This window comes from Eptatretus burgeri, chromosome 11, assembly GCF_056783735.1.
Source record: "Eptatretus burgeri isolate ZD-2024b chromosome 11, Ebu_testis_v1, whole genome shotgun sequence".
Taxonomy (NCBI): domain Eukaryota; kingdom Metazoa; phylum Chordata; class Myxini; order Myxiniformes; family Myxinidae; genus Eptatretus; species Eptatretus burgeri.
This window is the reverse complement of record NC_140971.1, coordinates 54,091,302-54,118,829: the sequence shown is the minus strand read 5'-3', so window position 1 is coordinate 54,118,829 and position 27,528 is coordinate 54,091,302. Positions and strand designations below refer to the sequence as shown.

At 42.5% G+C, this 27,528-nt stretch overlaps 1 protein-coding gene across 4 annotated transcripts in view; it reads left to right on the top strand.

Annotated features, from left to right (window-relative positions):
- Positions 1-27,528, top strand: part of SLC31A2 (solute carrier family 31 member 2) — a 196,703-nt gene that overhangs the window by 21,498 nt on the left and 147,677 nt on the right. The window contains exon 4 of one of the 4 annotated variants that reach the window (XM_085846462.1): positions 3,089-4,202. The exons of 2 other annotated variants lie outside the window; for them this stretch is intronic. In XM_085846462.1, the coding sequence (XP_085702588.1) occupies positions 3,089-3,281 (193 nt within the window). In that variant the 3' untranslated portion in view covers positions 3,282-4,202. Of the gene's footprint in view, positions 1-1,592; positions 4,203-27,528 lie in introns of those variants that run through there. One more of the 4 variants, XM_085846461.1, reaches the window with a different exon arrangement.

Below are 27,528 nucleotides of genomic sequence, written 5' to 3'. Positions count from 1 at the left end.
AATTTAGGTGATAGAAATCAATGCTGCTGCCTACTGGATGAAAATCATGCCAGTAGTGGGGCAGATAAGAGCAATTTTTGAGAGGAATCGTGCAAATGATGATGCAAGCATCAAATTTGGCACATTTGTTCTCCAGGGGATTCTAATCAAATCTGCCTGATTGGCCATTTGAAAATCCAAATTTTGAAAAAAAAAATAAAAAAAAACTTCAAAAAAGTCAAGATCACGAATCAATGTTGGATGCTGGCTGAGATTGGTGAATGTTTCAGAAACGTCATCAAAGACGTTCCAAGTCTGCCATGCAGTTTTCTTCCCTTTACCGCGGAAGGCAGACACGACGTCACATCCAGTGAATGCATGGAAGTATGGGATCCCTCTAGCTTTCTCAGGCCCTATTGCAGAAAGTACCTCATGGACTGGAATCCATCATGCCTTGGCTCCTTGGCCAAAGGCAATCCACATGTTCTCAAGACCTAGGTCCTGTAAGATGGCAGTACAGATATTGCTATGACGAGTACGTCCGTGTCATTAGCCTTGATGATAATGGACTTCCTACCATCCTTTTTTGCATCCCTGGCGTGTACAAATATTCGAGTGTCAGTTTCTTCATGACAACACGGAGACACAGCATCCAGTGACTTCTTTGTGTTGCTAATGGCATCTTCTCCTTTTGTGACAATGGCTGTGCTTGTCATCTGTCCTTCACACATCTTTTCCGCAAGGAAGTAAAACAGTTCAGTCTTGTTGCTGTCATCTCGAAGAGAGCTTCTCCAGTTACTTGGGGTCTTACTGGTTCCTGTCACTCTTCTTCTGATTCCTTGCCCCCATTTCGACCTTGCCTCGGACTTCAGACTTGACTTCTTGTACACATCAAACACTACATCCACCCTCTCGTACCTGGCACCATAGGATTCCACCTTTGGGATGATGTCTTCTTTAGCATAGTCATCAAATATCTTTGAAGTGCGTGGAGGTAGGGCATTAATAAGTGCTGAGCCATCAATGATGACTGCATCTCCCCTTGGTTCTCTGTCTGGGATGTTCACTTGCGCTTCAAGAATTTCAGCCAGCTGTGACTTCAATTTTTTTTTTTTCTTCTAATTTTTCAAAATTTGGATTTTCAAATGGCCAATTGGGCAAATTTGATCAGAAAGCCCTGCAGAACAATAATGCCAAATTTGATGCTTGTATCAATTTGCACGATTTTTCTACTATCTACTACACTACAGGGAAGATTGTACAGTGAATAGTCAGGAATGGAAGCATGTAGATCTGGAAGCTTTTTGGAGAGATTCTATTATTATTAGACCAAGAGGATTTTTTTTACATCATTTGGTAGAATCTCATCAATTTGTTTTTGTTGACATTGAAATCACTTCATGTATAATGCACATAAGCAACTACAACATAGAAGTTGGGCAATGACATGATTCTTCACTTCTTTGGAGTAGTATACAATATATTTTTCCTCAGAATCACCATTCCCCAGGTAGAAAAATGTATGTTCTGAATTTCAGTTGAATGTGCACTTGATGAAGAAAAACATAAAATTTAATCAACAAATAACCATCTCTCTATTTTTACTTTCTTAGCAATCACTTTCTCAAACGACTATTTTGTTCGAGCCTGCATGTACTTCAGGTGTCTACAGGATACATTCTCATGCTCGCTGTGATGTCATACAATGCCTGGGTATTATTTGGCATTGTAGCTGGTGCGGGCCTGGGATATTTCCTCAGTTACCCATTTCTGCCTGTCACGTCACCAAACCTGCCTTCCACAAACTCGAATCAGACATTGAGAGATGGATGCGATGAACCCTTGCACTCTTCAACAATGCCTCAACTGTGTGGAAATGATAATGAAATTGACAGCTGATGGGTTTGAACACCACCATCTTGGGCAGCAATCATTTGTTTCAAAGAAAAGAAAGAAAACACAACCAGACATTGGTCAAAGCGCAATGTACAGTACATCACTTTGTACTTTTTCTTGGTGTTGCTTTTTCAATTGTTGAGATTATTTATGCATTAGAGACTTTCTAAAATATCCATCACTAAAAGGAAAAGTGTTCGCCCATCCATGTGCCACGCTTCATTCTAAAGGGTTTCTTCTGTCGTAGAATAATAAATATAGTACTATTGGAAAGCTAATCAATTTACTTGGTTGGAAATATAATTGATTTACTCTGAACAAAAATTAGTGACTTTAATCTTAAGGGTGCCTACTTTTAAAAGCCTGTCTTTCCTGTGATTGAAGAAGAAGCAGGACCTGAGCTTTTATGTGGCAGTTCCTGCTGCCAGAGAATAATAAAAATGGTACTATTGGAAAGCTAATTATGGATTTCTGGGAGCAAAAATTGGTGTCCATTTAATAATAAGGATGTCTGTTTTAAAAGCTTTCTTTCCATGATTGAAGAAGTGGTAATGGAAGTTTAAATGCAGTGGTTCCAACACTAACATTTATTATTCTACGACAGGAGAAACCCTTTCGAACTACATGGAAGGGGCACATAAAATTATATTTCTCAAAGCAATATAAAAATATATAAAGGTACATGGAAAGAGCACACATGAAATGACAACAACCACCACAACCACCACAACCACCATGACAGCAACAACTACATGTTATAAAAGATCTCTTTTTCACCTGCTTGAGTTCATTTTACCTTCTCATTGACATTCGCAGAAAGACATGCAATATGTTTGTGAAGTACAACATGCAGTGTTTTGATTAAACCTGTCAGCGAAGCGTTGGGTGGGTGCGCTGAGTATTTTCTGTTACACGAGCGAAGTGGGGGTGGAGGGGTTAGGTTGGTGCATCCAGCAGTGGTGTTGGGATAACATACAGTAACGTATTAACAAATATCAATCTTTACACTGCATTGCATTTTATTTGTAATTTATTCTCAAATGTGTTTTTCCTGTTTTTATTTTTTTTAATGTTTCTTTTCGTCAACCTTTGTAATTTAGCAAGTCGAACATTCAAGTCCACCCACCGCACAACACATGAATATGGAATGTGTGCTCAACAGATGATTGGGTATTATTAGTCTGATATTCCTCTTTGATTGTGTCTGTTATAGGTATTCAGTGATGGGTCTGACAGGATGTTGCAGAGACAGCGCACTCAGCTTTTCAGTGATCTGGATGGATTCAATTTCCACCACAAATATAAACTACTTGATTCACAGGCAGGGCATGGTATCACAGTGTGTCGTTCCTCAGGTGGACGTTAAGCGGATTTCCCATCTACAACCATTAGCTGGTGCATATTAAAGGTTTCAGATGTTTAAATGTTCATGAATAGTAGGTGAGTTATTGCTGGTCCCCTGACAAATTCTAAAGTCTTTCCCAAATCAGCTCCAACTGCTGACTGGCTTGGCCAGGCTGTTCGTGAAAGATTTGGGCCAAACTTCTCTCTTGGCAAATCCCACAAAAAGGTGGGAATAATTGTGGCCATTAAATAATTAGTAGAAGGGGGTATGCAGTGATGGCTCACTGAACATCGGCCATGCCTTTCAATTTTGTCATTAAAAGGTGAAGCGTCCGTGTGTCGCGCTTCATTCTAAAGTGTTGCTCCTGTTGTAATAATTGTAAAAATGGTGCCGTTCGAAAGCTAATGATCGATTTACTTGGATGGAAAGCTAATCGAATTGGTTCGAACAAAAATTGCTGTCCGTTTAACCACAAGTAAAGCCATTTTAAAATCCCTCTTTCTGGGATTGAAGAAGAGAATCAGGAACAGTAGCTTAATGCAGCACTTCCAACAGTAACATTTCTTGTTTTATGTCGGAACCATTTAGAAGGACATTAAAGAAGCACATAAAATCATATGTAGTAATATGTCTCAAAGCAATATATAAGTACAGCGAAGGAGAATACAAACAACGACAACCACAGCCACCACAATAGCAGCAACAACTACTACCTGTTTTAAAAGATCAATTTTTTGGCATGTTTTAATTTATTTTGCATCCTTTATGAGATTCACAGATAGACATACAATATTTACTTTTGATTAAATCTGTTAGCCAAGCGACAGGTAAACACGCCTTGTGTTATTGAAAGTAGTTTTGAACGGGCAATCCTTTTTTTTGAATTGACATAAGATTTGGAGTGCTTAAAAAGCACTTTTTGAATTGTATAACATAAGATGCGAAAATCATATTATCGAATATATAAAGTTTTCTAAACCACTGACTGACTCACTCACTGATATAAATGTTTAGTAATTTATTTGTGGGTGAGAAAGCTGAAATTTTGCAAATTTATTGCACCAGGACAAATCTCAGGTCTATCATACCAGAGGAGGGAGTAACCAGGGAGAGAAACTAAGGAGTCAGAGATGCCTTGAAGGAGGAAAGCTTCTGTTAAGCAGATTATGTCTGGTTTGTAGGTGGCAACCTGTATGGAGAGATCAGTCAGGTGAGAGCGAAGGCCCCGGATGTTTGAGGACCACACTGTTAAGGAAAAGGGAGGGGAGGAGCCTTTGGGTGCAGGGTTGGGGAGCGGGGGGTATGATGGGGGAGGAGGGGGGAAGGAAGGGAAAGTTGTTGACAGTGTGTGGGAGATTGCAGAAGAGTAAGAGGAGAGGGTCAGATGGGGAGGAGGACAAAAGGCTAGGTGGTGAAGGGATAAGTCACAGTGGGGAGTAATAAGAGAGGGGAAAAGGGATGTAGATGATTGGAGGAGGTGGGGGAATGAGTTGGAAGAGAGAGGGTGGGGGAAGGAAGCAGCTTTGTGGATATGAGGGGGGCTGCTTTGAGAAGGGGGAGATTTGAAGGGTCAAGGGAGAGAATTGAGGGAGAAGTGAGGGGGAGCTTGGAGGGGAAAGAGAGACGTTTGCTTTGAAGAGGGAGGAGGTGAGAGAGAGAGAAGCTTTGAGGGAGAGGGGAGTTGAGAGCAGGCATGGCCATGTGGGAGTAGGGAAAAGGGAGAGGTGGGGAGAGGGGAATGATGAGACTGGGTCGTGGTATTGTGAGATGGGGGTGGAACAAAAATCGTGGGGTTTGGAAAGAGGGGGAGGCAGCTTTGAGAAGGGGGGGGTGAGTGGAGAGATTTGAAGGAGAGGGGTGAGGGGGAATATTGAGGGAGAAGGTGTGGGGGAAGGTTTGGAGGGAAAGAGAGTGATATTTGCTTTGGAGGAAAAGAGAGTGATATTTGCCTTGAAGAGGAAGGAGGCTGATATAGAATATAATTGAATAAAGCCATTGATTATCTTCAAAAGGGGTGTTTTAATTAACCCAAACACAATTTACACTCATGCACTCCCTTGGTCCTCCCTTGGTATGCATGCAAAGGTTTAGGCTGCTAGGTTTCATGGTTTTGGATTTATGGAGGAGAAACACACACACACACACACACACAATTGTTATTACAGATTGAAAAGTACAGGGAAGAGGGACGATAAGACGCTATCATAAACGGACCAAGCCAAATGAGTGAAAAGACATGGGTGGGTGCAATTCAACACAATGCAGCCCATTTTGGAGACCAGGTGCAAGAGACCAGGCGACCAGCCAGTAACGAGCAAGGCCTGTAATGGGTTGGCCTTCAACCAGGCCACGTGGTCCCCTTTGTCATTTTCAGACAGAGGCCTCCTAGTCTGCCCTCCATCTTCTTCCTCCAGGCCCTCCAAAAACACTGGGATCCCAGCTTGGGTTGATTTAAAATGAGGCTTCCTTCTCCAAGAAAGGTCTCGTCCTTTTCACACGAGCCTCTCCTGCTTTTCTAGTGGACTCTCATACACAGAGTTCTCTCACGAGCCTTTCTTGTTTCTGTCCGGTGGAATCCGGAGTCTCTCCTTGACCTCGCTCATGGTCGTGCACTCTCCGGTCGACTCTCCAGTCTCAACTGAGTTCTCCTCTTCCTCCTGGGCGGAATCTTCCTCTCGGGTCTTGCCAATGGGGGCTGCCCCTATAAAAGGAAACGTACATCTTTTCTTCTGGGCTCTACAGCCCACTGCGCTGTCATGGCTGGCACACACTGGCAGGAGAGATCATAATTGGCCTAGTTGTACACGTGACACCTGCTCCTTGGTGATGGGAAGTCCTCACATAACCCTGCCCACAGACAAGAGGATTTTATCTGCATAATTAATTAATCTGTCTACCCTGTTTATAAATTACACACACTGCCTGCTCAGCGTCACGTGTAACAAACGACTTACTCTGACAAATCCCTGTTACATGGCAATCTAACCTACTCGAACGCATGGACCATACTATACTTAGCACAGTCGGTGAGGCGGTGAAGCCATGAAGCCACGCGTCAGTCCATGGAGACTATATGCCTATTAATCACGTCGTGTTTGAACGTTAATTCCCCAAGACAAAAAAGACCCTGAGGACCAAAAAATACTCAGATAACCCAAAAGTCCCTGAAGACCAAAAAAGATCCAAAGGACCAAGAAGACCCTTTAAACCCCCTAGACCTTAACACCATTGAGACCCCTTACATCCTTCAGACAGATGACAGCTTAGACCCTTGACCATTTAGACCACTTGGACCTTCATGTATCACAAATAAATTTCAAATAAATATATCATTATTATCACAAATAAATATGGAGAAAAGAAATGCTTGCATTATGATTGGTGTAAATCATGTCAACACAGCAAATGTATGACATCAATCTCTGCAACGACGTGTGGAGAGGCGAGCACAGCGAGCCGATCCACGCCAGTTTAACAATATATAAAGCCACCTCTCTCTCTCTGTCTGTCTGGTATGCACTCTGAAGCTGCCGGACAGAACGAGGTCAAACATGGTGGTTGTACTCGGAATGTACCTGGGAATATTTGAGGTGGTTAAAAAAAACATTAATCGCCCTGTTTGTTTCAGCTAAATGTGATTGCAAGTGGTGATGTAAATTTGCGATGTAAATGTGTATCATGTTGTGCCCTTCCTAGTTGGAATGGTTATTGCAAGTAATTAGTCATAAAATGTCAATTTTCTGCATGAAAACCATAGACTTCGGAAATGCTCATAATCCTTGCAGGCGTTTCTTTGACTTGTGTGCACTCCTGCACTGCTGACTTAACAAGGTGCCATCAGGTTTTAGAGGAGGCAGACAATTTTGAAAATTCAATTTTGACGTTGGACAAATGTTGTTTCCTTGCTCTCCTAAGAGTAGACACACTTGTAGCAGGCTTTGTCGAATGAGCTGAGATTGGTTTCAGTCGGGTTTCCTTTGCAGGAAGAGAAGGCAAGTTGTTTTGGAGCAACGTACTGAAACAAGGCCCCAATGATTCAGTGTACTATGGGTGGAAAGAAGGGTAGGATAACAAAAGATGAGATGGAATGAATGTATGCATAATACAAAGCAGGTTTCTGTGGAAGGTTTTTTTTTTGTACACAATATCGAGGCTCGTATAAGAGCAAACAGACAGAACATATAACAAAGGGAGCAGGTGACGAGAGGGGTGGGAGAGGGAAGTACAAAACAGGAGAGAACAGAGACATTGGGAGATCTGTGAAGGGAGAGGGATGGGATGGGGTGGGGTACATGGGGTAAACAATATGGACACTACAGGGACTTTCATGAAGGAAAGCAGGGAATTTGAAGGAGGTGGGTTTGGGGTGGATTAATGGGGGTAGAAAAGATCATGGTTTTGGATGGGGAAAGATATCAGGTGGTGGTGAACAGCTGTTTTGAAGACCTGGAGGGAAGAGTGGGATTGGAGAGAGTGTGGGTGTTTGTTCCAGAGGCAGGAAAAATAGAAATGAAAGAGTGAATGTGAGCAGTGATTCTTGATTGTGGTAGTTTCAACAGAAGGGCGTTGCTGGTGGACCTTGAGTGCCCTGTTAGGGGATATGGGGGGGGGGGACAGATCACAGACAGAGTGGGGGGGGTGAGGCCGGATATGAAGACAGAAAGATCACTGACCTGCTTGCATTGAGAGATTTCCCAGACTGAGTTAATATCAGAGGCAAGACAAAGTTGTTAAATATTGACTGAAAGTATAGAAATGTATTCACCATGTTCATAACATTTATTTTCATTTAATATTCCACCAACTTTATCTTCGTCTCTCTCGATCAACTTCATCATCATCAACATTTGTTTAGGCCCTGAGTGACCTGTCCACATGATATGAAACAAAAGCATGTGGTCCTCAGCCCATACTTCTCAGAATATCAATGATTACCCCTGATGTTTTGTCACATCTGGTCCTTCATGGCTGCACCAGTTTCCATGTACTACACAGTCATGTCATGTTGAAAAGGTCCACATGTGTTGGATTTTGGGACTGCAGCAGATTTGGCCTACTCACTGCTTGTAACTGTGCAGACCATGGATGCACGCCACCAAAAACAAAACTTGTCAACAAAGACTCGTTAACAACAACAACACCACCGCCATATGTGGAATGGGTAAGAAAGGAAAGGGAGACTAGTTAGATCCCCTTGGAGGGCCCAGTGACACAAACACTGCAGTAGCTAACGAATGCAGTGCAGTTGTGCTGATGTGAAACACTGATGCAGTTGTGCCCCTTCAGGTTAAGGTAGGACTTGGTAATTTGTTCACACAGTCGCAATAACATCTGTTGAAAGTCACATATTTAATGTCCACCAACTAACGGACACCCGGCTTCACGCCCATCGGAGGGACGGCGTGCACACTGATGGATGCATCGCCCTGCCTGTGAAGCCCCAATGTGACAGTGTAGAGTCAGGTTGGGAATCGAACAAAGACAAGGCAGCTCAAGAGTAAAAGTGCACCATCGTGTCCTACTCAAGTTGGGTAATTTCAGATCTCGACGGAATGAGTAAAGTTTTTTTTTTTATCATAATGACAAATGAATCCGATTTTGGTTCAGGTCCGGTTGCAGATTCAGCCTATCCGTGGGATACAAAACGTAAACTGTTCAGCCTGGTGCAGGTATGCACTCTCCCGAGTACCTTTCTAGTATTTTATGTAATGCTTTGGAGCATGGATGTCCACTATGAGCTGGGACTCCTTTTTCCCATCTCGCAGCTTGAGGCAATGGTGGCTAAAGCCTGTTCGGAAACCAAGGTAAGAGGATTAGTGTTTTCTCAAAACAGACAGGTCGTTGGTGGCATCTCATTCTCCTTCTCTCTTTTGTCAGAGCTCAAAATATCCTGTAGGCTCTGGCACTTCTACAACTCGAAGTTGTGTAGATTTTGTTTTTTTCCACGTCCTTTAACCATGTGCTCTGGCATTCCATTTGTCGATATGTTCACCTGTAACCCTTGTCTATTAGCTCTTCCATAATGCACGATTTGTTTAAAGATATAAGGACGTTTTTGTCACCCCCGAGTAGCTTCGTTTACCGGATGCTTTTGTCAGAAATCGAGACGAGTTTAAATATTTTACTTTTGTAATGGTAACTGCGTCTATCTTGTAAAATTACCGATAATATAATTTTATACCTGTGTTAAACGACTTCGAGTTATCGATTCGAATCTAAACCATCAAGTGAGTCAAAACTTTGCTTTGATTTTTCTTTGTGTTTTATGTCTTTCAACCTAGTTCTTTCAAACATTAAACTCTTGACTTCTCTCATATGCAGCACTTGCCTGCTGGGAGCATCATTTCCAAGGATAACAACTGCGCTGTTGATGGAGTCGTGCCCCTTGTTGGCAGACACAGGAATTTGTAATTTGTTCATGGTGCCACAAGGGGGAAGACACACACCTGCCCGCAAAGCACCAATCTGACAGTTTATAGTGGTGTTGGAAATAGAACTGAGCTCAAAGGTAAATGCGTTATTTCCGTACAAGTGCTAAACATTTATAAACTAGAGAGTTTATAAAACACAATACCCTGCGCAGCACGCAGTTACACAAGGAAACTAGATTCGGTGGGGGGGGGATGGGGAGTCCATTCGGCCCACCATCCTGCGCTACATCAACACCAGACCAATTTATCTGTCAAAACGCTGCAATTTCATTGGGGGAATAAGGAGAGGAATGTGGATGGCATGCCCAGGGATATCTCAAGGGTATAAAAATATAAATGGGGATATCTATTTATTTTAATTAGTCAAAGAAAAAAACATTTTTTTCAAAGGGATGGGGGATGGTGGAAAAAGGTGGTTCTTGAGTGAAAAACACATGAACCACATACCACCCCTTGATGAGACCCCCATAGATGCGACACATTGCGCAGATACACACAATCACCCATCCATACTTGAGCTACCAAAAAGTCCTGCCAACATCCCTATAACCCTATATTTCCAATGCTTCCAGGAACCTATCTAATTGAGTCCCGCAGACTCTATAGAATTGATTGATGAATTTTGTGTGGACAGTGGCGTGAAAATGGGAAGGCAGGGGGGGGGGAAATACCTCAATGGATAGGTTATGAGCTGTAGTTGTGCACCTTGACACTGGTTTTTTGACAGACATGAAGATGCGAGGAAAAAACGGTATTTTTAATCGCTCTAATATATTATATTGCAAGACGCCAACCATGATGACGCTGCTAAACATCTACTCGCCTAGCGGCAGCACCTACCGCTGTGTCTCTATTCATGGCGCCACCTGGTGGTCCAAGGGAACTCATATGTTCAAAAGAACATACCCTTATATTTCCAATTTAAACTTATCTACTGTTTCTGATGCTACTACTACCCTTCCAGGCAGACCATTTCATGCATTAACTACTCTTGAGTGAAAAACCCCTTCATTACTACCGTCTTAACTCTCCTCATCTTTACTCTCAGGCTCATCTTTGTCCTGCTTGCTGTGAGAGATTTCCCAGACTGAGTTGATATCAGAGGCAAGACAAAGTTGTTAATAAGAAGAAGACAAAGTTGTTAAATATTAACAAAGTATATATGGCCCCTGATCCTATCACTGTCTACTCTTGAATAATTCATCTGCACTTATTTATCTATACCTTTTATTATCTTAAACATCTCTATCATATATCCTCGTAACCACCTCCTTTCTAGTGTATAAAGCCCTTTTTCCTTCAACCGCCCCTCATAGCTGAGTCTAGCTAAGCCCGGAATCAATTGAGTATCCCTGTGCTGAACCCTCTCTATGGCATCTATGTCCTTCATGAGTTGTGGTGACCAAAACGGCACTAAATATTCAAGATGAGGTCTCACTAAGTGTTCAAGTATATACTTAATTTTTAATTAAATATTGATATTAAATATCATTTTAAAAATCCGGAAGTTTAGTGCTACGGAAGCAGTCTTGCACATCATTCTTTTGGCCTGGTACAACGTAATAGACGACATTGAGCTGCAGTTTAGCAGATTGAGGCTATATTGATCACGCTAGAACGCCGTGTACTTACATCGCCACATTGGCAGAGTCTTCACCCTGACCCCTCTCACATGCCATGCCCTCTCATGATATATATATATATATATATATATATATATATATATATATATATATATATATATATATATATATATATATATATATATATATATATATATATATATATATATATATATATATATATATATATATATAGCATGGTTATTGGAAGTATGATGAAGGTGATTTGTGTTTACACAGTGTTCACGTATATAATTCAATTGAAATAACAGTTGAAAGAGGTTTAAAGGTGTATAAATAAATTAATTCCATGTTTTACCGCCATTTTTGGTTAACGAGCGACAGCCAGAGTGACCACTATATTCGTTATGTCTGTGTGTCTGTCTGTTGGGTAGTGGATCTAGTCTACCCTTTTTATCAGTATTTCCGTCTATGTTTTTCTGTCTGTATGTATGTCTGTTCGGTCCAGTGCTCCGTTAATACAATGGCGATTTCGATGAAACTTGGTTGGTAGGTTCATACCATGACCGAGTTGTGTGTAAATGAGAACCGTTGCTGTGGACCCATCCGTTGCCGAGCAACGGACCTTTGAAATTTTCAAAAAAAATATCAACAAATTTTTTTTGGGGGAAAATCAAAAATCGAGCCACGAGCGACTGGACAGTACATTCAGCCATATTGCCAAAATTTCCAGCCGGGTCCAATGAAAACTGTCGGAGAATATAGACTTTAAATGAACCCTGGTCGAGAACAATAAAAAAACGAAGTTCGTTATATCTCATAGACGATGAGTCAGATATACATGAAACTGGTATGGTAGGTTCATGGTATGTCCGAGTTATGTGTGAGAAAGAACCGTTGCTATGGACCCCTCCGTTGCCTAGCAACAGCCGAAAACCTCTAAATGTGGGGGTATTTTAACGAAAAAAACAATCTTCAGCATCAACCCTTGAAGTAAGATTCATTAATTTTCTTGTGCTTAATCCTCAGGTCATTCCCCATCTCACGGGCACATCGCGTCAGGTTCTATTTGGTAGTCGACTTCCCATGTCCGCCTACTGGCTTGTCTGTGTGTCTGTCTGTCCAGAGCATAACTCTGTGAACTTTAATCCGATCTTGATGAAACTTGGTTATGTGTTCGATATCAATGTCAAGTTGTATTTTCCTGGATGAGGGCATGCTATGCCCATTGTGGGCTGAGCCACGCCCCAAAAATAGCCATTTTTAGGGGGTAGTCGGATTAAAAATCTATCTTCTCCAAGGGAATTGACTGAATGGAATGAGTTCTTCGGTATTTGAACAGCAAAATGAATTGTATAAAACTTGTCATTGTCTGATTTTTCATTTTCGTCTCAAGGTCAAGGTCACAAGGTCAAACACTTCGAAAATTGCGAATTTTGACATAAAAATCGTATGACCGCCCAAACTTTGAGAGCTAGGATGACAATATTTTTTATGCATAACCTTGAGGTCATTCCCCACATAAAGTCATGAAACCATTTTGCTCTATCTCGAACACCTTGCCCGTGGCACCCCCTTCATTTTTGTTTTTATGCTGATTTCATCAAAGTATGGATAATCCAAGGAGTGTGAAATGCCATATAGCCTATATGACATTATATTGTTCCTGGAATGCTCCAGAGGAAGTTTTGCACCAAAGGTCATAATCCTGTTCAGTTGTCTTACCCTTCCTCCCACCCTTGGTTTACTGAAGCTTGTGGCGAGGCAGTTGTCCTGAAACAACTTGCCTTTGCCTCATGGAAAGCAAACCCAACTGAGGGCAATCTCAGTTCTTTCCACAAAGCTCGGAACAAGTGTGTATCTACCCTCAGGAGAGCCAGAAAACAACATCTTTCTCATCTCAAGTCTGAACTCTCATACCTCTCTCCCTCCTCAAAATCCTGGTGGCGTTTAATCAAATCTGTTTCTGGTGTATGTTCCCCCTCCATCCCCTCCCTTACCTCAAATGGCCGCACTGCTGATTCCACACGTGAGAAAGCTGAATGTCTAAACTCGGTGTTTGCAGCTAAATCTTGTGTCCTAAACCCATCACTATCTCTACCCACTTTACCCAGTCGCACCCAACTGTCCCTGGACTCTGTATCCTTTTCTCCTGACAAGGTGGAGAGTTTGCTTTCAAACCTCGAGTCAGATTCTGCAACCGGTCCAGACGGCATCAGCCCACGTGTCCTCAAAGCCTGCTCTTCTGCTCTTGCTCACCCTCTCTCTGTTCTATTCACCCTCTCATTTGCCCAGGGTCATCTGCCATCTGCTTGGAAATCTGCTAACATCACTGCCCTGCATAAAAAAGGTGCAAAACAGATCCCTATAACTACAGACCAATCAGCCTTCTCCCAATCATCAGCAAGGTGATGGAATCCATCATCGCCTCAGATATGAAATCCTTCCTCTTCTCCAATGGCTTGATTTCCAATCATCAATTTGGTTTCAGACCAGGTCACTCAACCCTGGATATGCTGCTTCTGCTCTCCCATCAATGGATGGAGGTCCTCAATGCCAGACAGGAACTCTGAGCCGTATCCCTGGACATATCACGTGCTTTTGACACAGTCTGGCACCCTGCCCTACTCACCAAACTCTCTTCCCATGGTATTCAAGGCCATCTCCACTCATGGCTCGCAGACTTCCTCTCCTGTCGCAGTCAACGTGTGGCCCTAAATGGAGTTCTTTCATCCCCTCTTCCTGTGCAGGCTGGAGTTCCTCAAGGTAGCGTTCTGGGCCCTGTTCTTTTTCTGGTTTTCATCAATGATCTCTCGGACTCTCTGGAAAATCCTCTATTTCTCTTTGCCGACGACTCCACCCTCTGCCGTACCATCTGTCATCCCTCAGACCGGCAAGCAGCAGCTTCTTCGCTCACTGCAGATCTGGATAAAATCACAAACTGGTCCAACACGTGGAACATGTCTTTCAATCCAGACAAATCTCACACTCTCACTATGTCTCTTCGAAAGGACCGTTTACAAAGCACCTCCATCCACTTTCTCAACAATCCTCTGGAAGAAGTCTTTTCTTTCAAGCTTCTGGGTCTCACTATCTGCCATGACCTTTCCTGGGAAAGTCACATTTCCAACCTCGCCTCAAAAGCCAGTCGCCGACTGGGAATCCTCCGTCGTGCTAAGTCCTTCCTCGGCCCTCTTGAGCTCCTGACCACTTACAAAGCTTTTGTCCGTAGCCTGATGGAGTACTGCTCTCCCCTCTGGGCTGGTGCTCCTGCCTCCCACCTTTCTCGGCTTCACGCTGTCGAAACCAGGGCATTTAAGATCATCGGCATCTCCCGCAATGAAGCTGAGTCTTTGGGCCTCTCACTCAATCACCGCAGGTTGGTCGGTGGTCTTTCTGTCTTCTACCGACTCCTCTCTAGCCTTGCCCCCCCCTGCTCTCTCTGCGATTTGTCCCCACCACATTTCCACAGGGCGCTCAAGGTCCGCCAACAACCCCCTTCTGGTAAAACTACCAAAATCACGAATCACTGCTCATCTTCACTCTTTCATTCCTCTTTTTTCCCGCCTTTGGAATAAACTTCCTCACTCTATTCTTTCCCATTCTTCCCTCCAGGCTTTCAAAACAGCTGTTCACCACCTCTTATCTTCCCCCATCCAAATCCTCGATCTTTTCTACCCCCGATAATCCACCCAAGCCCACTTCCTTCATTTCTCCTACTTTCCTTCCTGAAAGTCCCTGAAATGTCCATCTTCTCTTTGCCATGTTCCCCGTCCCATCCCCATCCCTCTCCCTTCCACAGTTCACCTAATGTGTCTGTTCCCCACTGTTTTGTCCCTTCCACTCCCGCCCCTCTTGTCTCATGCCTCCTTGCTGTGAGTTGTGTGTTCGCTCTCATACGAGCCTCGACCAAGGTATACAAAAAAAAAAAAAAAAAATCCTTGACGTTTGACCTTTTGAAGGCCACAAAGGTCAAATTTTCAAAGTTGTGGGAATCAAACCGGGTTTTTGACCTTCTTCGACGAACTAACTCCAATAAGCTATAGCACGTATCCTGTTTCCTTATTTTAATATCCACAACATTGTTTTGTGACTTTTAAAAGTTATGCAAAGGTCAAATTTTGAAAGTTGTTGAACGAAACCGAGTTTTCGACATTTTGCAGCTAATAACCTATCACTCGTACCACATCATGTTGATCATTTTTATAACTTGGTCAAACATTATCACATTGTCTTATCCTTGACTTCTGAAACAATCTCCATCGTCAAATACCACTCGTGAACCATTGTCGTCTTCAGACTTGTATAGTGTCTGTTACAGACGACATTGATCACAATAGAACGTGCGCTATTTCACTCTGGAATGTAAGACTATCACCCTATCTAACACATCACATTAGTTATTCATGCCTGTTGTTCGTGTGCTTTAAAACACTCCCCAAAACAGTAAAGTTCTTGTTTTTTTTGTTTGATTTTTCAATTTTGTTTGGTCGTTAGGCAGGCAGACTGGGTAAAAATATCTCACTCCTCTGCACATGCGTGATCGGGACAAATTCATAGCCAATGTACTGTTAAATGAGAAGCTTGTTTTCCTGTTCATATTCCGATTCATGTTCAAATCTGGCATTCGATGTCAATAAGTTCCTCGATCATAAACTGATCAGACGGACGGACATTCACCAAATGCTTCACCCCGCTTTTCGCTGATCGTGTGTGGGGTAATAACTTCACAGCTCATTTCTGCTCACATGTATCTTGCAGTGGATCCTTAAAATGAAAAGGACTCGGTTTACTTCTCATATGTGATTCAGGTCTCAGTATGTCTATTTTAGTCCAGGACTGAGGAATTGGCAACAACAGCATGTCAAAACTCAAACCCTGGGTTGCTCGTTGATTATGCTGTCAAAAAAATAGCTTACGATGAGTCAACCTCCATGTCAGGAAGTCGGTAGACCTGCCATGTAGGGATGGCAATGGCACTCCATATGGCACAGGCACTCAAAATAATCCTCCAAAATACAAACATATCGTGCCTACAAGTCATCTGCAGAGGACTTCACATCCAATGACACCCATTACATTCTTGAACAGCGTTGCTGAGCTACAAAACTGGCTAACCCAAAACACACCATTTGTAATTGTTATTATTCCGCCCCCTCCCGGAGGGAGGGACGGCAAAACGGCTTTAGCAAACACTATCAAATTTAATCCACAGGTGGGCAATGAACCTTGGACGACCCCATTAACTTTTTGGTCCAATTGGATAAAAGGTCAAGGTCAAGGTCACAAAAAGATCAAATCGTTTTTCGCTCATAACCTCGTCAAAAATGATCTGATTTACTTCAAACTAAGCTTATAGTGAACCTTATTCTATTTTTCACTTATAATCCTACCCATTCCTATAGTGAAAAATGCATATTTGTGAAGATCGGTAGGGTCCGAAGTTTTGGGGGTCATGGCCATCGGTCAAAATTACAAATTTTCCATTAAAACTAAAACATGGTTTCGAAAATACAACTTTACGGGAAAACGGCCGGCTCAAACACTGTGAAATAGTATCCACAGGTGGGTAATGAACCTTGGATGATCCCATTAACTTTTGGGTCCAATTAGGTCAAAGGTAAAGGTCAGGTCACGAAAAGGTCAAAATCTTTTTCGCTCATAACTTCGTCAAAAATGGTTTAATTGACTTCAAACTTTGACAAAAATATTCCTTATTCTATTCCTTATTATCAACATTCAGGTTAAGGATATATCAAATTTAAATTTGATCCCCAAAATAACTTTATGCCTTAAATGGGTGGGATTTGTTGTACCTGGCACCACTTATTATTATGATTATTACCTTTGCCACCGAAGGTGAAGGAAGTTATCTTTTCACCCCTTTCTGTCCGTCTGTTTGTCTGTCTGTGCACAGGATATCTCAAAAAGTTGTGGACGGATCCGAGTGAAATTTTGTGGGCATGTTGGGTGCGTGACAAGGAAGAATTGATTCAATTTGGTGAAGATCCGAATCCGGATCCAGATCTGATCATTTTTAAAAAATGATTCTTCACCATTGAGAGATTGGGTTACACCGATATATAGCATGGTATCTCAAAAATGTATTGGGCAGTATATGTTCTCATGGAGCAGGCAGGCATTCCGTGGCGGAGGTATGCAATCGACCGAGAGCCCTTTTAGTTTTTATTCTTTTCAGACAGCCTCACTCAAAATTGGTTTCAGCTCAGTGCTGTCCTTGGTTTTAATACAAATCTGCTGCAGTGGGAAAGTCCATGATGACTCAAAATTTTCATAATTTGATATACAGTAGCAATTCCACAAAGTAGGCATAGCTGTATATTTAGGCACAGGTCAATGAAGGCCCAGAAGGAGTTGGTGTGACAACCCCTGTCAATCATCCGGGTAGGGCGAAACAATTGGCCGAGGGCCAAATATGCCCATATGGGTGTGGTTAACAGTGGAATATTATTGCTTCCCATTATATTCCGTATGACTAATTAATGGTGTTTTCACACATAATCAACAGGATATTTCATAGTGCAAGGAAAAGAAAATTCTCCAGCATACAAAGATTTATTTTTTTTATGACTGGAAAAAAAAGTAAGAAAACAATTTTTTTTTAATGTAAAAGGAGCTAGAGGAATGGTACGCCAAAGAGTATGTAAACAAGGTAGGGATGGTCACAAATTATTTTCCATCCCGACATCCTATGAATAATGGATAATGGTTGTGCCTGCAAATTTATATTGTACATCACTCTCGATTTGGTGTGTGTGTGTGTGTGTGTGTGTGTGTGTGTGTGTGTGTGTGTGTGTGTGTGTGTGTGTGTGTGTGTGTGTGTGTGTGTGTGTGTGTGTGTGTGTGTGTGTGTGTGCTGTTTAATATTTAATTGGTCAAAATCCGACATGGAAACAATCAACATGTTCTATCATTTCAATGGATAGTGGGATGGACAGGGAACAACCATTATTCAACAGAGAGATGAAGGGATGGTTTCACATCATTTCTTGTCATCATCACTACCTTATTGACGTACTTTTGGGAATACCATCCCTACATAGTTTTACATTTTTAAAATGTTTTTGTCATTACATGTTGGTATGGTGTGCTTGCATTGATGAAAGTCATGTTCTATAGGCGTGTTTAAATCTGTGGATTTCAGTTTGGGTGGATTTGTGGATTGGAGAAATTGCAAATGGGTTGGGTGGGTTGATGAGTGTATGCAATGGATTGGTGGATGAATGGTAAGTCAGTGGATGGGTCGATGGAAGAATGAGAATTTTGGATAATGGGTGAATGGAATGCTTTGGTTGATGCAGGGTGGATGGGAGGATGAATTGGAGATTCAGTGGGTTGTTGGATTGAGGGAGTGGTGAATGGGATAATGAGATGAATGGTTAATGGGTAGACAGGTGGATGAGAGGATGGGTTATTGAGTGGATGTGATTGGTTGGTGTGTGGATAAAAGGCTTTTTCACAGCCAACCACACCACCATCCATGTCACACCTGGTGCAGGTGATGGAAAAGCCACATTCAGGTAAACTTTTCGGATTACTTACATGGCCAATTTTGGTTTGTAGAATTGTAATGACCACATAAGATTGGTTTGAGTAAATGAGTAAATTTTAGCACCGTCATGAAATATTCGACATCGAGATGGAAAATACAATAATGTAGGAATGGTTGTACTTTAGCTGTTTGTAACTTTTAAAGAAGCCAAGCTTCATCTTGTTTTATTATAGTAAACATGATTGTTTAATGATTACGCTAATTTACTGCTCTTTTATTGAGTAAAACATTATTAGTGCCACGTGGAATGGGGTGGGGTGTGTTGGGGTGTTGTGTGGTGGAGTAGAATGGGGTGTGGGAGAGTATAATGGTGTTTGGTGGAGTAGAATGGGGGTGTAGTGGTGTATGTTTTGTGGAAATTGGAAGAGTGGGGAGGGGTGTGGGGCACTTGGGTATAGTGGGGAGGGGAAGGGATGGAGAGTGGTGATACCCGTTTTCTGTTGTTTTTCTTCCATGTAGTGTATATATTCCAGACGATCACCAGGTGGCGGCAGTGCAGCATAAGGGACATTCCATGCAGTCCTGAATGCTCTATGTGAATAAGAATAAAACGAGCTTGAGTCCAAGTTCTTTGGTTCTGGATGAAACAGTTTTGGCACAACAAAAAGAAAACTAGAACAACACTCGGTCGAGTGCATACCTCCGCCAGGCTGACCAGTTTACATTTTGTATCCCACTGATGGGTCGTATCTGAATCCGGACCTGAACCAAAATCGAATCAATTTGTCCTCGTCATACATCCAACATGTGCACCAAATTTGGTCCGAATTTGATTCAATTGTTTTTGTCACCTATCCGGACCACCCACAATGTATCAACCAAATCCGTCCACAACTATTTGAGATACCCTGCTCACAAACAGACAAACAGGGGTGAAAATATAACCTCTGCCCCCCCTTTGGTGGTGGAGGTAATTATAAAAAATATTAACAAGGAACTTTGCCACAGGAGGACGTCATTTGGCCCATCATGCCTGCGCTACACCAACACCAGATACTATCTATCATTCATCCACATACAAGTCCTTTCAATATCACTGTCACTACTCTATTCCCAATGCTTTTCGGTACCTATCTAATTCCAATTTAAACCTATCTACTCTTTCTGCTGCCACTACTCCCGAGGGGAGACATTCCGTGCATTAACTAACTTGATTAACTTTAAGACCCCTGCCTGAATACTGTCATAACTCTCATCTTCTTTGCTTTAAGACGATGGACCCTGATCCTATCATCATCGATTATGCACTTAGTTGCACTTGCACAACTCGTCCGCACATATTTTGTTGATACCCTCCATTATCTTAAACATCTCGATCAGATTCCCACATAATCTCCTCCATTATAATGTATAAAGTCCTGTCTCCTTCAGCTGCTCTTCATAATATAGTCTAGCTAGCCCCAGAATCGATGTAGTATGGTAGTCATATGCTGTACCCTCTCTATGTCAGCAATGTCCTTGCTCAGATGTGATTATGGAAACTGAACATAAAATTCTCGATGAGGCCTCACTAAATTCCTACACAGTGTTAACACTACCTCTATTGATTTATAATGTCACCCCATGAATATTGTCTTAAACACTGTTAGCTCAATAGTTTCAGCTGCCTCGCACTCTGCTGTCTATTTAACCCCCCCCCCCCCATCATACAGTATAATCTCTATATTCATTATTCTTACTCATCACCTTACATTTCTTTATGTGAACCTGCATCTGCCAATCTTTTACCCAATCAATGATATCAATGATAGTAATCAATAGATTTTACTGAATCTGATCACCCTCCTCTCTGATACCAACCTTACCTCCAAGCTTTGCGTCATCTGCACATTTAGAAATCCTCCTCTTCACCCCACAATCCAAATTGTTGATGTAAATGATGAAGAACTAGAAGGGCACTCTGTGGAGAGCATACCTCCACCACGCAATGCCTGATCCACGAGAACATATCTGGCCCATTACATTTTTGAGATATCGTCCGAGATATATTTTTAGCCATATCTCTCAATGGTGAAGAATCACTTAAAAAATTCCAGTCGTCGGATCCGGATCTTCAGCAAAATCTAATCAGTTCATCCTTGTCACACATCCAACCTGTCCACAACATTTTGAGATATCCTGCACACAAACAGACAGACAGAAAGGGGTGAAAACAACCTCCTTCACTTTCGGTGGCGAAAGTAACAATAATCCCAGTACTGATCCCTGCAGTACCCCACTACTTACATCCTCCCACTCACAGCCACTCTTTGCTTCCTATCACTAATCCAGTTTTCAATCCAGTTATCTACCTGACCAACCACTCCACAAGCCCTCACTTTGGCTAAGGCCTAAGTCACATTTGCTCTACGGCGAGGATACGGCAGCCGTACGCCCTCTGAATTGACAGAAACGTGCGGCGGCCGCAGAGTTTCTGCGATGGCCTCAAGGTGGCCCTATGCCGTTTAGCTATCTTTTACAGGCCATAGGGGTCGCCGTGGAATTATAATGCGGAGTTATAACTTTTTTCATTTCTACGTTCGCCGTAGCAATTCGACAAGCCGAAACAAAAGAACTGGTTAAAAAAAAAAAAATGAACCCACTCGTTACCGTCCGTCTGGCCACACGTTCGCCCTAGGCCCCCCTGCGTTTGCCTTGCAGGCACCTAGAGGCTACCTTGCGTCTGCCTTGAAAATTCTATGGCCGCCGCAGGGACGCTCTAAGGTCACCATGCGACATCAAATCAAAGACCGTACAGCAACCCCACGTTTTCGGTCTCCACAATTTCCAAATACGCCGTGCGGCTCCCCGAAAAATAAAAAAAAACATATGTGACTGCTACATTGTGTGACCGTGGAAATACTGCGGCCACTGTATAATTGCTAGTGGCCGTAGATTTTGGAGACCACGGCCGCCGTGGCAAATGTGACTTAGGCCTAACAACCTCTGATGTGGGACCTTATCAAATGCCTTCTTAAAGTCTAGATATACTACTTCCCCTGCCTTTCCCTCATCTATACAATCAGAAACTGATTCATAGAACTCCAATATATTTCTTAAACTTGACACACCCTTTGGTAAATCCATACTGACTACCTTTAATTAGTTTGAAATTATAAAAATGGTTCCTTAATTAACGTCTCCAACACCTTCCCCACAACTGAAGTCAAACTAACAGGTCTATAGTTTCCCAATTCTTCTCTAGATCCTTTCTTAAATAATGGTGTTACATTTGGTACTCCCCAATCCTCCAGTACCTGTCGTGACGTCAATGAACGATAAAAAAATATCTGCTAAGGCCTTAGTTATTTTATAACTTGGTTTACAGATACACTGACGGTATACTTGCCGAAATGAAATATAAATATAAAACACATTTTTAGCCTTTTACATTTATAAATTTTCCGCCGAAGGTGCAAAAGTTTCAAAACCCGAAATGTAAACGTCGGCATTTATTTTCAAAATATAATTTCGTGCGCGCACCAAAATGCCGATTCCCCTTTAACCAAACTGTCATGGTGGTCTTCGGTCATGGTGTCTGAGCAATGGCCAGCGTGGTTCAGATTGACTGTGGTGTCTGGAGTTAAAGTGATTGTTAAGAAGTATGTCAGCGGTATAAATTCGAGTGACTGTATTGGTGATTTAATCACGCAACATCTTGACGACGAATGTTCTGGCCAAACTATTGCATCAATTCAGTGCAGCAGTAGGGATGATTCGCAGGCTACTCTCGATCGTGCCGAATTTGTTTCTGTCGAAAGTTCTACACCGCTGTTCTTATTGAAAGATTTCGGTGCCAATTACGTCAAAGTTTCCCTGCGAGATGCTGATATTCAGCCTTCAACCGACCAGAAATCAGCCTTTGATGTGCTCATGGGGATGGGGAGACGGTACGATCAGATGCCCGCTTAAAAGTAAGAGCTGGTTATGGCTCTGATTGACTGTTTTGAGTGTGTTGACTCCAAGTAGACACCTTTTTTTAAAAATCATATCCAGCACTATGCACTGATGTGCACGCACACCCATGCACTCTTGTGCAAGCACACCTATGCACGTTTAGGGTTGATTAAAGTCGTCTTTAGCTGCAATCTTGATGAATTATATTTATAATGTATTTTGTAATAAGGCTTATATTTGTTTTAAAAGCATGATTCAACACTGGATGATGAATGAATCTTTTTATGATGATGGATTTTTAAACAATATCGTTTCGGGTTTCTGCCATGGTTGTGCCAATTCGAGGGTCACGTGAGCAGTGTCTGATTTTTGATTGGCTGCATACGTTTGTTTACCAACAGTCACATGGATAATGTTATTGATTCTGACTCTTCCTGGATTTTGAATGGTGTATTTCTTGTTTCTTTTCTTTATATTGACAGGCCAGATGGTAATGCTTTAAATCGGCTGTAAGAAAAACATGCCAGACTATATTGTAAACACAATTTTTAATCCTTTATTGTTTTTCACATCAGATGATACAGTGAACATGGGCATCCTGCATTTGAATGGTCTTCCATCTTCAATGTTTTCTTAGATCCTCCTGGTCTGGGATTTATATTTATTCCCCCCCTCCCCCCCACCTACCCTTGTCTTTTCCATGGAACATACGAAAACAAATCATAAAAATATATAATTTCTAAATATTGAAATTATATTTATATTTATATATTTTGACCTACCGACCATACATTTTAGCTGAAGAACTGTGTAAACCAAGTTATAAAATAACTAAGGCCTAACATCTCGCTTACCTGCTTTGCTTCCTCCCTCAATACCACGAGAGGAGAGGGAAAGGGGTGGCAGTGAGGGGGAAGGAAAGGGGTGGCAGTGAGGGGAAGGAAAGGGGTGGCAGCGAGAGGGGAGGGTAAAGGGGTGGCAGCGAGAGGGGAGGGTAAATGGGTGACAGCGAGAGGAGAGGGAAAGGGGGGGCAGTGAGGGGGAAGGAAGGGGGTGGCAGTGAGGGGGAAGGAAAGGGGTGGCAGCGAGAGGGGAGGGTAAAGGGGTGGCAGTGAGGGGGAAGGAAAGGGGTGGCAGCGAGAGGGGAGGGTAAAGGGGTGGCAGCGAGAGGGGAGGGTAAATGGGTGACAGCGAGAGGGGAGGGAAAGGGGTGTCAGCGAGAGGGGAGGGAAAGGGGTGTCAGCGAGAGGGGAGGGAAAGGGGTGTCAGCGAGAGGGGAGGGTAAAGGGATGTCAGCGAGAGGGGAGGGTAAAGGGGTGGCAGCGAGAGGGGAGGGGAAAGGGGTGGCAGCGAGAGGGGAGGGGAAAGGGGTGGCAGCGAGAGGGGAAGGAAAGAAGGCAGTGTGAGGGGAATGAAGGCAGCACAAGGGCAAGGGAGGGAAATGTGAGGGGAGGATAGGCAGCATACTGAGGCATTGCCAGATGATAAAACTTTCTCAAATAGCATTTTCTCTTTAACCGCTGTGTTCTATATAAAACTGGGCAGAAAACCTCATCCTCCATCTTCTTCTTCACTTGTAATGATGTGAGTCTCATTCAATCCCGTTTCTCATGTCGATTAGATTCAGAAAACGCTGATTATATACCACCTTTCGAAGCATCACAAAGCAGATTGCTCGACTTGCAACACATATGTGAAGAGCATACAAAAATCAGCTGATATTTCAATAATTTCTTCGCACGATTTTTAATGGATGAAAGTTAATTTTTATTCCATTTTTATTTTTTTTTAGCAATGACACAAACATTGGTATTTCCATTGGCGAAGCGACGGGTCTTACTTCTGTTGGCTTTGAAACGAACAACCAAGCAGCTTGGTGATTGCTCGCCAAGTAGCTTAAACACTCAAGCAAGCACTCCAACAGAACGCCTGGCTTGGCAAGTGATTATTACCAATTGCCTGTGATTAAAACTATCCACACGGAAACGCCCAAGAAATGCCTGAATTGGACACATGAACAATTTTTTAGCGTCGGAACTGCTGCCGAGTTCAAATCTGGAGCTAAAATTTTGTAATTTTGCTAAGTTTAAGAGATTCTACAGGTTATCACATAGGCAGAAATGAAGTAAAGCCATGAACGCTGACATCTCCAGGCGTTTATAAGCATTGCAATGTACCCAGCGATTTGTAGCTATGATGAACAGGCATTCGATAATACGAGTGAAGAAAGTCCAAAAAACTTTATCATAAAGAAATCGTTGTCGCCTGTTCCAAGTCAAGGCATGGTTGAGCAGGCCAAAAAACATGTCCCTTCAGACCCCAGCAAGGTTACCCAGGAAATGCCTCAAGACCCCAGATATAGCGAGGTGGTGGAGGATACACCTGAGAAGGAATATAATTAAATATGACCATTAATTATCTTCAAAAGGGGTGTTTTAATTGAATCAAACACTCAATTTTCACTCGTGCTCGTCAAGAGTTCTCCCCTCCCCTCTCGCATGCAAAGTTTCAGGCTGCTAGGTTTCATGGTTTTGGAGTTATGGAGGACACACACACACACACACACACACACACACACACACACACACACACACACACACACACACACACACACACACACACACACACACACACACACACACACTGACATTTATTCGTATAAGACTAACCCCGGAAGGATTATATTGAGGCAGGTGATTCATCCTCTGCTGAACCTGCATAAGAGTATCAGCTGTTTGGCCGTAAACACACTGAAAGAATTTAATGCCTTGACCATTCTTACTTAATGAGTGCCTTCTGCTTATCCTCAATTACACTGTGTACATTGCACTCCCTTTGTTTGTACCAACCTCAACTTTAACATGATTATGATTCTTTGCTATTTTTTGCTCATTAGCTATTAACTTGAATTCTGTTCTTGTGTGGTACAAGTATGCAACAGTGGTGTTGTTAGATGCAGAGACTCCTGCAACAATCAGGTGAAGCGTGAAGCCTCCCTCCCTTTATATGCAATGGTTTCTCTGTATGCAACTTTAACACAGGGACTGAAAATTCCTACCGGGGGAGGGGGGGCAGGGGGTTGCCCCCCCAAAAAGGTATTCACTTTCTTCTCCGAAACCACACACACAATTTTGATGAAACGACCACAACCTTCATCACCCGTGATCTACCAATGTTTGTTCACGACATTAAAAAAAATATCGGGTTCTAAGGGGTGTAAAGCAGGGTGCCCCCCACCCTCCAAAATATGTATTTGCTCTCTTCTCAGAAACTACACACACAATTTGGATGAATCTTGACCACAACCTTCATCACCCATGTTGCCCCTCCCCCCAAAAAGATGTTTGTTATAACTGTTTTTTTGGTACATTTTGCTGATTCGGTCCCACGTTGACTTCCTCCTCAGTATCATTATTCTACCAGGTGAGCGGCCAGGGGTATTGCCCCTATTTTTGCTCATTGGGGCAAACCCCAAAAACTTGGACATAGAACATTTTTGACTCCACTCGTAAAATAGTAAAACAGCGGGGGCTCATAACTTATGAACTGTTGGATGAAAGTTCATGAAATTTTGAATATGAATAGAGGGACACTTGTTGAGATTTCGAAGTTACCTGCAGTCGCATAATTATGCACACCGTAAAAGTGGAATCACAAGACGTTCATAAATAGTACACACATGAGAATCAAACGTTTGCACGTGGTCCATGTGAGGGAACCTCATTGGTATGCATTGCTGTCTGCGCTGTCGTTGATGATTTGACAATAAGCGATGACACTGGTCCAGCAGCTGAGGGGGTGTGTAGTATTGGGATATATACATATACATACACACACACACACACACACACACACACACACACACACACACACACACACACACACACACACACACACACACACACACACACACACGAAGGTGGATACTTTGAGACCTCGGAGGGCTCCATTCCACCTTCTGAAACCTGCATATGGAGATGCCAACCAACAGCACACAGTTGTAGGAACCTGGTAATCACAATAGTTGAACACACATCAAACTCGAAGAAATATTTCCAACATTTACTACTCTTACTACTACCACTACTACAATTATACGATACAAATTATTTTGTGGCCCTAATTATTCTCACCTGATTGTGGGCTCGGCCTGGGAACATTTTGGCCCAAGTCTTTCACGAACCGTCCGGTTCGGCCTAACGTTTGACTGAAGGGGGCAGGAATTTGTAATGTGGCTGAAGTGTTGGTGATAGCTCACCCACACTTCACAAAGGATACTGTGGGATCATTATTGCCCACCAAATAATGGTGTGTGATGGTATTCCCAAGTTTAACGTCCATCAGAGGGACAACAAACACATCGATGCCTCGGCCTGCCGGCAAAACGCCAACTTAACAGTTTGTAGATGAGTTGGCATACCATCCCAGGGAAAACAACTTAAATGAGAGTGTGCCCACCTCTTGGCTATCCTGCCAGCCCAGAACCTTTAGTGCACCATTCATATGGATGTTTCCTTTTAAGAGGGCAACTTCTTGTAATACCCTCCAATTAAGTTAACTATGTGTTTAAGTGGTCAGTAGAAAATCTATATTTGCTGGAATGTAAAGTAAATGCTTTTTCAGTGGATGGGAATTCATTTTCGGTCGTCAAGAGGGAATTGCCCAAAAGGTGGCAAATTAGTGTTAATTTTGAGTAACCACTGTGTTTTGGGGAATAGGCATCATATCTCTCAATATGATTCATGAATCACTTTTTTAATGGGATAGTTTTGGATTTTCACCTGTGGGAATAAGACTTAGTAATAATTGTGAATTTATTTGAGCTATTAATAAGGCAAATAAGAT